The sequence below is a fragment of the Pezoporus occidentalis genome, unplaced genomic scaffold, assembly GCF_034315485.1.
Source record: "Pezoporus occidentalis ecotype Australia unplaced genomic scaffold, CSIRO_AGI_Poc_V1 ctg176, whole genome shotgun sequence".
Lineage (NCBI taxonomy): Eukaryota > Metazoa > Chordata > Aves > Psittaciformes > Psittacidae > Pezoporus > Pezoporus occidentalis.
This window is the reverse complement of record NW_026913596.1, coordinates 902,847-915,133: the sequence shown is the minus strand read 5'-3', so window position 1 is coordinate 915,133 and position 12,287 is coordinate 902,847. Positions and strand designations below refer to the sequence as shown.

At 49.0% G+C, this 12,287-nt stretch overlaps 1 protein-coding gene across 10 annotated transcripts in view; it reads left to right on the top strand.

Annotated features, from left to right (window-relative positions):
• Positions 1-10,662, top strand: part of PRDM16 (PR/SET domain 16) — a 272,710-nt gene extending 262,048 nt beyond the window's left edge. For 9 of the 10 annotated variants that reach the window (XM_062614559.1, XM_062614560.1, XM_062614557.1 and 6 more), the window contains 5 exons: positions 3,841-4,010; positions 4,591-4,765; positions 5,532-5,762; positions 6,713-6,887; positions 8,461-10,662. In XM_062614559.1, coding sequence (XP_062470543.1) covers positions 3,841-4,010; positions 4,591-4,765; positions 5,532-5,762; positions 6,713-6,887; positions 8,461-8,595 — 886 coding nt within the window. In that variant the 3' untranslated portion in view covers positions 8,596-10,662. The remainder of the gene's footprint in view (positions 1-3,840; positions 4,011-4,590; positions 4,766-5,531; positions 5,763-6,712; positions 6,888-8,460) is intronic. The other variant, XM_062614563.1, reaches the window with a different exon arrangement.
• The last annotated feature ends 1,625 nt before the right edge of the window (positions 10,663-12,287 follow it).

The following is a 12,287-nucleotide window of genomic DNA, read 5'->3' as shown; positions in this document are numbered from 1 at the left end:
AGGGCTGACACAAACAGACCAGGTCTCCAAGCATAGATCAGGAAAGACGGAGGCCAGAAGAGAAGGTGCTTTGCGTTTGATTCCTGGTTGTCAGTGAGAAGTGATGTGTTTTTCACCCAGTCACTTAAACTTCCCAGGGCTCTATTTAATGTGTAAAGAAGGAATTAATAGCCCATGAGCAGTAAGGAGGCAAATTAATTCTTTTTGGAAATGGGAAGTGCTGTGTGGTTTTGGAAGAGTAAGAAATACCTGGTAATGCACTGCCTAAAAGCATCTCACATGGAGTAGTGCGTATTTCAATCCCCAGTGCCAAAAAGAGCTGTCAGACTTACCTGTTTCTTTCAGAGAAAGGCAAAATAAGCTGGGCGTGCAAAATCATCTCAGACTTACCTGGAAGCTCAGGTCATAAACCCAGGGCTTTGTTATCATCTGAGCTCACCAGCACAAGCAGAAGAGGCTGGGTTTAGTGACGTTCCGTGTGCTCAGAGCACAGGAAGGTCAGGGTGTGCTGCAGTTGTGGCCTTGCCTCTTTGGCTGTGTTTTCATTCTCTGGACTCGCAGAATCACATAAACTACATAAACCCCAGGCTGGGAACTGCTAAAAGCTGTTGGATTCAGCAGGACTTGTATTTTCTTCTTCCAGATGCCCGTTCCCTCCAGGATGCCATCTAACTGATTCTTGAATTGCCCCCAGTCCTGAAGCCTGCACGGCTGCGATCCCTCTATAAAGATGTGCTTCCTGACGGCTGTTTTGAATTTGTTTTCCTTTCATTTCCTTTTCAGCCCCCGTGTCCTGTTATCTGCAGTAAGCAACTGGAGCTGACATCTCCCATGTCCTTTAAGATGCTTCACAGTTCAATGAGCATCTCTTCTTTCTCAGTTTCTTTTTTAATACGTAGCTTAAATTCATCCCTGCTATAAAAGCGCTCGAGATGAAGTTGTTCCCAGTAGGTGTCCACGTGTTTTATGCTTTGTTACTGCACTTCTGTCTTTGCAGCTCACATTCATCATCAAGTAAGTGCTCATTTTGCAAGTGCTGCCGTGCTGCTGGAACTTCACAAAGCACCGTATCACATGCTGTACTGTCACACCTGGAGTGGTACCAAACTGCTGTAGCCAGACAGCAATTAGCTCCATTCCTCATTTTGAGGTTTGCTGGGCTTTGCTGCCTGATTTTCCCCAGATACCTGAGCTCCCTCGAGCTCTGAGGGTCGCCTGCCATTCTTCAGAGCTCCAGTTCCACTTCGCTCATTCCCAGCCATCATTCACTCCCACTTTGTATTTTTTTAGCCCACTGGTGAGTTACTTTAAGCTGATGAGGACGAACCTTTACGAGCGTTTTGTCAGTGTGTTTTCAAAGCAAATACTGCTGCTTTTGAGTTTTATTCTTCTCCTGGCTCTGTGTTCACCTCTTCCCGGTTTTTAAGCCGGTTCCCTCTGCCTGGATCATTTATTTAGATTAAAACCAGCAGAGACCCAAGTACCGACCCCTCTGGGGCCACAAATAACGCAGGCCGTCTCCCTCATCCCTTTGCTTTCAGACATCAGCTATTGCTCCTTTCGAATGCCCCTCTGTTTCCTATTTTTGTAACAAGCTCTTTATCCTCTCTCCGTACCCTACCCTGGATCCACATAGCTCATAGAGCAAGGGCCTGTCAAAGGGGACTTTTCAAAGACTTCCTGAACATCTAAATAAATGGACGTGCAGGAGGCCAGCTCGCTCTTGCCGTGCGCATGCAAGAGCTCCCTTTGAAGTCACTGGGACTGCTCCTGTGAGTAATGGAGGCAAGACCCAGCCCAGCAAACACAAGTGAGGGGGGTTTGGCTTTGATGGACATCGAGCTGGTGGGGACAGGCAGGGAGCACAACCCAGAGACAGGGAGGGGGCTGCTGGTGATGCGCTGGTAGAGCCACGCTGGGCACAACCACCCATGGGAGTCCTGGGAATAGCAGGGATACTGGAGCGCTGGCTGGTTTGGACACTTCAGTCCTCTGAAGTGCTGATGAGTAGAAGCTGCTGAAGCCTGGCAGCCTCTGAAAGCAGAGTCAGCAGTGGCTGGTGGACAGGAGGAGAGTAAGAGCTGCAAACCCATGCATGTTTAGCTCTCCGCCTATAAACTGTGCTTGTTCTTGCTGATGCTCAAATAACCTCTTGTTTTCTTTAGTTTTTCAATTCATTTTCTTTCTAAAAGTGGCAAAACCTTTTGAAGGCTGAGAAAAGTGTGGTTTCAAAAGGGATTTGGTTTTCTTGCAAGGTTAAGAAAGTAAAGGTTCATTACTTGAAATGTCTGTTCCTGTTGGTAATTTAGCAGTAGGAAATTCAGAGGTGGGCACGGAATCCATAAACAGGCAGTGATGGAGAGCGTTTCATAAATGTATCTCTGCAATTTAAAACCAAAAATATCCATTTATTATTAGAGAGCAAATAAAAACCACAGCTGTGGCGCATCTGGAAATCTGTGTGTTTCACAGCATAGATGTTTCCACCCTCACACCTCCTTCCTGCAGTTGAACCTGTTGTGTCTGTAGGAAGCAGAACCATGTCCTGGGTGTTGAGGCAAATCCAGGTTTGTACTCGCATGAGAGAGGCCCAAGGTGAGCTCTGTGTGCCCGCTTCACACAGTGAACGGATGGCATTCCCAAAATGAGCACAAATGCCCCATCATCTTCATGCCTTATCAAGCAGGAGCTCAGCTCAGTGGGATGGACTTGGCTCTCGGTTGCAGCAGCATAGAGCAGTTCTGCTAAAGCAAGTGGGTTTATTCTGGAATTACAAGGGCTTAAGAGCTGTTTTCATTTTGTCCTCAGAGTGCCCAGGATTTACAGAGGTTTGTAGCAGAGAAAGGATTTTACTTCTCATAGGGTTTGGAAGCAGAGCCGTGAGGAAAGCAGCTTTGTTGAGGTACAACTGCCATATTTAAAGGGAGATCTAATGAGGGGCTCGGGCAGGTTCAGAGGAATTCGGTTTTCTGTGGCTTTAGGGCTGAAGCCCTTCAGTGCGGCTCGAAGCTGCCCTCTTCAGTCCACCGGCTGCGATGGAGGAGCAGGAGGAGGAGAGGGCTGAGCTCCCACAGCCCCTTGCTTTAGCAAAGCCTTGTTTCTATTCCAGCACATCCACGGTGGGTCCTGCAGAGGTTCGTTTCAAAGAGGGAACATTTCTTCACTCAGCAGTTTCCCTGGACGTTCTGGCTCGGCTCCTCGCATTCCACGTTTTTTCATCATAAACCAGATATTCGCTGCACAGGAGTAAATCTTATCCTGTTTGGAAACGACAGTGTGTTTCTTGGGAGCTATTGTACTATAATAACCATAATTACCTTTAAAGGCATCTGTGCTGCCTACATCCCGAGGACCACAAGGAATGTCACAAATAAATCTGGAGTGTTCTGTATGTCCAGATAACTGTGTCATGGAGGGATATGCTAGCTAATAACTACAGGATGCATTTAACCTCCCTTCTTTCTTCTCCTTCTGTCTTCTTTTTCCTCCCTCCACAGCCATATTTCACCTACTTCCCCTGCGAAAGGAGAAGGCTGGAAGAAATAAATTCACTTTCCTTGTTTTTACATTCGTGTGTGGAAAAGTAATTATTTTGTTCAAAACTCGTATTTGTTTGGACAACTCGCTTCTTAATTAAACCTAATCCTTCCTTTGTGCTCCTTGAGTAACAATAATATCAGATTTGTCTGGAATGATTAATGCCTTGTGCTTCCCAGGTTGTCCGCCGAGTAAAGATTTATAGACCAACATTTTCTGCCTTTCTGATAGTCAGATTTTTCTCTTTCTCCCTTTTTTCCCCCTCTCACGTTGCACTCTTTGGCATTTGCTTCTATTTTTCAGGTGTAAATACTGTGACAGGTCATTCAGCATTTCCTCCAACCTCCAGCGGCACGTTCGAAACATCCATAACAAGGAGAAGCCATTCAAATGTCACCTGTGTAACCGATGCTTTGGGCAGCAGACCAACCTGGACCGGCATCTTAAGAAACACGAGCACGAGAACGTTCCAGGTAGGAAGGGGCATGGCTGGGTGGTGCTGGAGGGAGAGCACCCCGTGCTCTGGTCTCTCTGGTCCTTGGAAGCCTTTCTGGAATGCATGATCATGATGCTGTCCTCCTGGGGACACGGTGGGACCTCCTGGTGCAATGCAGATATGGGCATGTCAAGCTCTACCAAGGGTTTTCAACCTGAAATGCATCTGTAGTTATGTGTGAAGTTCAAGAAGATAAATAGGTTTTGCCTTCAGATAAAAACTGCAGGAGGAAATTCCTGTGCTGAAGCCAGCTAAGTGATTTCCCAGCCTAGGAAAGTCAAATAATTATGGAATAGTTACAGGCAAACAGCTCTGCAATGGTAGTGATTTTAAATTGTCTACACCATCCATAAATGCTGAATATCACCTCTGTTTCTCACTGTTGTTCCAGTCTGGAAAACATGAGCTTTGGTCCATGAGATCTCTCTGCAGGATTAAATCATTGGTACATAGTGAGAGGATTGTTGCTAATGTGCCTCCTCTAGTTTTCCTCTTAATAATACCTTTGACACTATGCAATTGTTTCTCCTGTTCTCTTTTGCTGTTTCTCTCCTCAGTGAGCCAGCACTCCGGAGTCATTACAAACCACCTTGGGACCAGTGCCTCTTCCCCAAACTCGGAATCAGACAACCATGCACTTTTAGATGAAAAAGAGGATTCCTATTTCTCTGAAATCAGAAATTTTATTGCAAATAGTGAGATGAACCAAGCATCAGCTTTAGCAGATAAAAGGTAGGGAAGCAAATCAGTCTTTTCAGCTGTCTACCCCTGTCACAAGCCTTGTCTGGACTGAGTGGTATTGCACCTGCTGCTGTCCTGGTTTCACAAATAGCTGTTGAATGCCATTACTAAGGTTTAAGTGCAAAATGCAGGGATGAGAATTCCCCATCACAATGTGATCTGTGTGAAGAACAGTAAGGAGTGTGGAACACCGATGGGGAATTTCTGGTGGAGATGTTAATCTTACTTTATGTCGCTTGGGGGCATCCTGCTGGGTTCCAGGTCCGTAGCACTGGTGATCCCGCTCTTGTAACATAATGTAAAACTGCTCCGGTTTTGGAGTCTGCCGGGCCCATAGGGCATGAACAGCAAAAGTAATGAGACACAGAGTATTTAGGCTGGCTGTTAGATTACACTGTGAGGAAGCTTCCTCCTGGTGGCTTGAAGGGAGATTGTTAGAGCACAAGAAGGAAAGCTGCTTGTCTCACAGATGCTTTATTTTAGGGGATATAAAGCCATCATTTAAATCCAGTCCAAACAAGATTCTAGTTTGAAAGGCACTGAGGTTGGTGTATACTTGACATGGTTATTAGTCCTTGAGGGAGTGATTTTTAAATGCCTGAAATGTGTTGGGTTTCCTTTTCCTTGCAGTTTAAATCAGAAGTACGTGTACATAAATGTGTCTCTGTATTCATATATATTGCAGTGAAATAGCCTGCCTTACACATTTGGCATTTTCTTTTCTTCTGTCTTCTTCCCCCTTGACCAAATATTTCAGGCCAGAAATCCAGGATATTGATGGCAATTCCCAGTGTCATGGATTAGCAAATGAGAAAACAGAAGATGTGGACGATGAAGATGAAGAACTGGAAGAGGAAGATGATGACAGCCTGACAGGGAAGTCCCAGGATGAAACGGTATCGCCCACCGCAGAGCCCCGAGGAGCATTTGAGGATGAAGAGGATGAAGAGCCCACATCTCTCACCATGAGCTTTGACCACACCCGAAGGTGAGGAAGGCCATTCATTCCCTTCGAGAAATCACACGGGGCTCAGACCTGACCCTGTGTCGTGGTAGATTGTGAGTGCTGCTGTTTTGTTGTTGGAGCCATGTGTCATACCTCCAGTTTGATGTAAGCATCCACCCCAGAGATTCCATTGTCACCATGGTGGGGGACACGAAACAAGTGGACTGCAAGGAGAATCTGTGCTGAGGCTTAGGTGCAAGACTCGAGAAGCTCATATCAGAACAGTTAGTCCAGCACAGAAGCCTGCATTTTCAGGGTACCACAGCTCAGAGGATAAAGCCTTTCCCTCTAAATCACTGGTCAGAGTGAAGGATGAGCGTATGCCTGCAGTCTGGTTTGTGCTGCTCTGCCCATTTTAGTTGTAGCCAAATATTGACTTCAAGTCAGGTTCTCAGAGCTCTGGGGAAAAGTGAAGCTTTTTTTCTCAAGGTCAAGCCATGTTAGAGACCTCTAAAATTAAAGTTTGTGACACATAGCATAGGCTTAGCTTGCTTTTTGCCTCAGTTTCCTGGATGATACTTGTAACAAATGATGCAAAGTAGTATCTGACTTGATTTCAGTGCATCCCTGTTTTCATTGCAACCCAAAGAAAGTGCAGCAATGGATTCAAGACCACTGATCCGGTGTCAAACACCCCCAGGAGTACACAGCATCCTCCCCACAGACAGCCAAAGGGAACTGTAGCCACGCTGACTCACAGATAGCGATGCACCCATGCTTGTGTGTGCACAGCCATGCTCTCCACTTTTTCTTTGCTCCTTGCATTGTGTGTCATGTTGGTGTTTGTCCGTCTGTCCGTTCACGCATGTGGCTTGTGAGTCCCCCATGGTATGTGCATGCAGGCACTGGGTTAGCAACACTCACTTTGGCTAGATGTGAACGGTGAGATGAGCTAACAACAGGTCAACCCCTTCCCCTGGTCATTGGTACAGGTGTATTGAGGAGGACGAAGCCGGCCTGTTAGATTTGGAGCAGATGCCGAATTTTGGGAAGGGGCTGGATCTTCGCAAAGCAGCCGAGGAAGCATTTGAAGTTAAAGATGTGTTTAATTCCACCTTAGACTCTGAGACAATAAAACAGACTCTGTACAGGCAGGCTAAAAACCAGGTAGGTATATTGCAGAACATTTTACCTAGTTCGCTGCCAGCACGTGCAATAGGATTAGCAAGCAGCTGGCCTCAAACAGTTGAGGTTCATTTTCCGTTCTAGGTGACCAGGTCAATTTACCCCATAGCCTGTGCTGTGAGAACATGCTTGTGGAGAAAGATAGAGGCGTCTGTCTGTTCTTATCTGTGTGTATAAATGTTTTTATGACTACTATTCCTTTATGCTTTGGGATGGGTCTTCAGTTGAGTCCCTTTCTAACCTTCAGGCAACAGAAGTTGTCATGAAATCTGTTTTAAATGTCCAGCAAAGCAGCAGCTGAACACAGTTGCCAAGCAGAACATGATTTCTGATTTATCATCCCCCTTCGCAGTAGCTGCAAGTACTGAAGCTGGGGAAGGTCTGCTTGGAGATAGGACACAGCTTGGTTCGGGGTGAAACCAATTCAAACACAAGCCACTTGCCTGACTCTTACGTGTATCCTGTTACTAATATGCCAAATGTACTAACCATGTAGTAACAGCTTGCTCTTTCAGTTTGTACTACATTGTTAGGCCCAGCCTGTGCTTGGATGGGGAGGGTTTTTTTCTTCTTGAATCCATTTTAAAGTGTATGAGATGCAGGACTGGTTACACTTAAATGCCAACAAGTAACCTGAACAGTTCTAACCATCTCTAGTGCAGGACATACAATGGTAGAACAGCATTTGTGTGAGCAGCACGGCCCCTCTGGCTGGCTTTTAAGCAATTTTAGAAGCGTGCCTGTCCATAATAGTACAAAGCTGTGCATCTCCCAGCACACACCTACAGTACATCAGTGTGTTGACAAGTAGATCTTGTCTCCTGCTTTTAAGAGGAGAGGCAGAAGTTGGAAAACTGGTTTATACTGTCCCCATTAGAGTTGCATTACTGAGGGTCCTAGTGACTAAGGGTCCTACTGTGGCAAGCTTGATACTGATGACCCAGGTAACACATGGTGTTTGTCTCTTGCCCTGCAAAGGATTGTGTGTGGTGAGTGCTGCTTTGGCCAACAGAGCCCCAATTCCATTGCAGAGTATATGTGCCTATATTCCTACATACCTGAGCCTGGTTTTACAAGCACCAGTGGGCTCATGCCAGGCAGTATCCTGCTGCCTGGTGGGCTATGCTAGTGTGGCTATTGCTGCACCATTCTGGGGCACGTGGCCTCACTTAGCCACTGGCTTGTCTGTAGCTGTACTTTGTATAAGAACAAACCAAAGAGCTGGCACTGTGCATGCAGCCACTGTCCCCTGGGCAGAGCCTAGACTCAGGGTGTGGGTTTGTGACCAAGTGCAGAGCTTGCACAGCATGGGTTTGGTCCTGTGGCCTCTCCTGTCTAAGCCTGCACTGCTACAAACTCCATGGCAGGTTTGAGTAGTTGGAGTGACGGGTCTCATCCTGGTGTGCGGATGAGAGGTTCTTAGCCCAGGCCAAGGGGTGCTGGAGGGCCTGCATTTCCTGCGTGGTTAGCTGGTGCTGTGTTTCACACGCTTTATCTCAGCCTGTCTGGTGTGTGTATTCACACGTGTCCTCTGCACTGCTCTCTTCTCCTCCAGGCTTATGCAATGATGCTGTCCCTGTCTGAGAACGCTCCCCTCCACGCGTCCTCCCAGAACTCGCTGGGTGCTTGGTTGGACATGGCAGGAGCAGCTTCAGAGTCGGGGACCTTCAACCCCATCAACCACCTCTGAGAGGTCAACAAGGCACTGGCCAGAGCCCCGGCGAGGAGGCGGTGGTGCTGCAATTACCCCAGCAAAAATCCCAGCAAGCAGAAGATGGATGAGGGGGCCTCAGGGAGTCGGCTGGACCTTTGGCTGAGGAGGAAACCTGTCGCGTCTGACCTACAGGTCCTGCCTTTTTATCTATCCAGAGTTTTCATTTCTAATTTATCAGAATGAGCCTCTCCAGAACTGGATAACCCTGAAGCAGCCCCAGGATTTCACAGTCTGTAGGAACGGCACGAGCAAGACACGAATTGCAACAGTGCAGTCAAGCATTGGCCCCTCTAACCTTACACAACGGTATCACTGAGCCAGTAGAGCCTGCCTGTAAATGGAAGCTTGAAACCATTTGGTAGCATTTCCTCTCAACTCAGCTGAATAGTGAAGTATGAAGGGAAGAGCCAGGTGTGACCTCTCCCTGGTGTAATTCTACACAGTCACTGGAGTTATACCAGGGAAAGGGAAATTCAACCCATTTTGTTGCCCCCCAGAAGAGTTTGGTGTGTGTGGTGGGTGAGCTTCACCTGACAAAGGACAGTTTGGACACATCTTGGCTTACCAACCAGGGGTTTATAGAGTGGCAGCCTGGCAGTGTCAATGGTGGCAGCAGTTCCTAACTCCTGCAGTTGCTCTGCTGTGCTGGATGGTTCCTATGCATCACACACTCCATGTGGCCTGTAATTTCAGTGGAAAGATGATTATTTCCTTGCTTCATCAGCCTCAGGGGTACAGCCCTCTATTGAAGCACATAGCTCAGAATCCAGTTGTGTCTCTGACTCTGCAATTGCTGGCAGATATATGAGTCTCGCCCCCTTCACTGATCCAGAGCAGCCTCCAGAAAGACTGTGTTGGTGTCTCTGCTACTCTGCATTGCGATTACAATCTGCTGTTGGAGCACGGATTTTGCAGGCAAAGCTGAATTAGAGTAGTCAAGAAAGCACTTAAACCTTGCAAAGGATGACATTGGCTCCACAGAGCAGATCTCAAATGTGTGTCTGGAGAAATTTCACATTAAAGCATCTAAGATGTAGAAATGATGAGGACCAGACTGCTGCTGCTGGGTGACACCGCGGGCCTCTGCATCTCGCCCATTGCAGTTCTGCACCAGCAGCCTGCTGGGAGCCTGGAGGGAACGTTGTGTCCAGAGCATGTGAAGTCAAGAGGAACTTTTCCCATGAAGTTCAGCGTCATTTGGTACTGGATGTGCTTCCTGGAAGTGTTTTGTCAGGTAATAGCTGCTTGCAGAACTGGGATAATGGCCGACTTCACAGAAACAGCACGCAGCTGTCAGCATGTCTGCCTGCAAATACCTGACCTGTGCAGCCCGCATGGTATGGAAGGGAACGGGTGGAGGCTGCTGTGCCAGGCAGCGTGGAGAAACACAACGGGGAAGCCTCATTCCAGCATGCCAGAACAAAGGAAACAGCTACCTAAATGAACAGTCGAGATTGCGCTGGGACGAGACCTTTGCACCCGAGAGGAGACATGAGGCTGGTTTTAGATCCCCAGGAGCCTCAGACAGCAAGGAGAGCCTCAGGAAAGCACCTTGGGGTGGCTTTGGTACAGAAAGAACAGAATCGGCGGCATCAGCGTATTTCCAGTGGGATTCACCCTTCCCTTGCGGTTTTCCACAACGTCCGGGGAAGGTTCCCGAGGCCGAGACCAACAGCACGGCCCCAACTGCTTCCTCGATTTGCACAAAGCCCTGGGGAGCAGAGCCCCAGCGCTGCCCATGGCAGCAGACACCAGCTCTGCGAAGGGGACGGGCTCTCCCCAGCCAGCACCTCTGCCTCTGCCGCCGCTGCTGCAGCCCAGCCCTGCCCGGCCACTCGGCCTTTAAGTTATTGCCACAGGGGCCAACTGAAACTAATAAAAGGATTGTTTCTTTTCCGACGGGATTGATTTTGATCTGTGCAGAACTTGTCAGGTTGGGCGAATTCCGGTCTAGTTTTATTTCTTCCTTAACAGTATTTTTTGCGTTCGATGTCACTGTTGTGAAGAAATGATGTTAATGTAAGGACGTCGTGAAGGACCAAACCGGTGTCATTAAGGTTGGGTGGTGAACGATCGGTAACCAGGGAGGAGGAAGAGTTTGTGCGTGTGCCAAACGCCCCTGCCCCCTGCTCCAGACCATCCCTCCTTCGGTGACCTCTGCCTGGAGGCGGCCGGGGCAGAGCACCCAGGTTTCTGTGGGCTCCCTGGGCAGCAGCGAGCGCCAGCCCCGCGCCGAGCACCCGCGCCGGGCTCTGCAGGGCCAGCAGGGAGCCGGCTGATGGCAACCGAGGGCACCGCGTCCCACCGGGCACCCGCAGGGGCAGGGAAGGGCTCTGCCTCCACGGAGCTGCTCCAGGAGAGCGCGGACACGTCCCTGGCCTTAACCATGGGGATGGATCCGTCCTGTCCTGTCCCAGCACAAGGGCCTGAGCTGCAGCTCCGTGGCTCCTGGCCACGTCCGTCTGTGCATCTTTCTGACAGGGACCACAGCGCTGTCTGCCTGCTGGAGCAGGAGCTGTGGGAAATAGGAGGTGTTCATGGGCTCTGCCCCAGAGGCTTGTTCCTTGTTGAAGCAATCCTTGAGTTTGGCATCGCGCTTCTCAGCCTGAGGAGGTGATGGAGCAGCAAGGAGCAGCAGTGAGCTGGTCTCCAAAATGTGGCCAAGTACCAGGAAATGTTGCTGTGGGGGATGTATTTGGGGTGTGTATGGTCTTCCCTTCGCTCTCATCCCTCCTGCTGTGTTGTTTCTCCAGGAGCACAATTTGTTGGCTCTGCCCAGGCTGGAGCAGCCACCATGTCCCTCACTGGGCTGTCTCTTGGCTCTCCAGAGCATGGGCTCCTCTGCGTGGGGCCTGGGGGGCACAGAGCAGCCAGGGACTGAGGACATTGCAAAGAGAGCTTTTAAAATCATGAAATGATTTTTTTCTTCCCCTATCTCTTCATTCAGTCTTGTTCCCATTCCCTCCGCCCAGTGTCTCTGTAGGATCTCCTCTGATTTAGCACTGATTACAAGTTTTAATTCTCCCACATTAAATAAACAGAAAGCCTCACTGAACCTCTCCTTATCTCGTAGCTGTCATTCGATTGCACTTGAGCCGTGCTGCAGCTCATAGCGGGTGTTGGGTTCATGATCTGCTGGTTTGGCACAAGCAATCCCTCGTTTTGGAGGGTGTTTCCTGAGAGGTGTGTGTTGAGGTGGGTTCTGCCAGCAGGGCACAGTGCTGGGACAGGGCTGGGGTGCTTGGGTGTGATGAGCCACGGAGCCATCACGCTCATGTCCACCCAGTGCCACCAGCGTGTCGATAGAGCAAGGCCAAGGGTTGGAATGTGGCCGGCTGCTTGTTTTAAAGCCAGGGCACCACTCGAAGTGGGATTCAAACCAAGGATGCTTGTGTAGGGTCTATTTATTAAGAGTATTTTCCCATCCCATAGCCATGTTGCCACAACAGCAAGGAGGGGAGAAGCACTGTGAAGTTTTGGGTAGCCAGATGCGGTTGGCAGCCGCTGGGAAGTGAAGGTGCTCCCGGACAGGTCCTCACTTCTCACCATGACTTTGGCCACACACACCTTTCTGCTGGAGCTGGTCAGGGAGGAGGAGATGGTTCTGCTGCATGTTCCTGCCCTTTCTCCTGCGGGCGGGCAGCGCTGGTGATGCTCATCACGGCGGC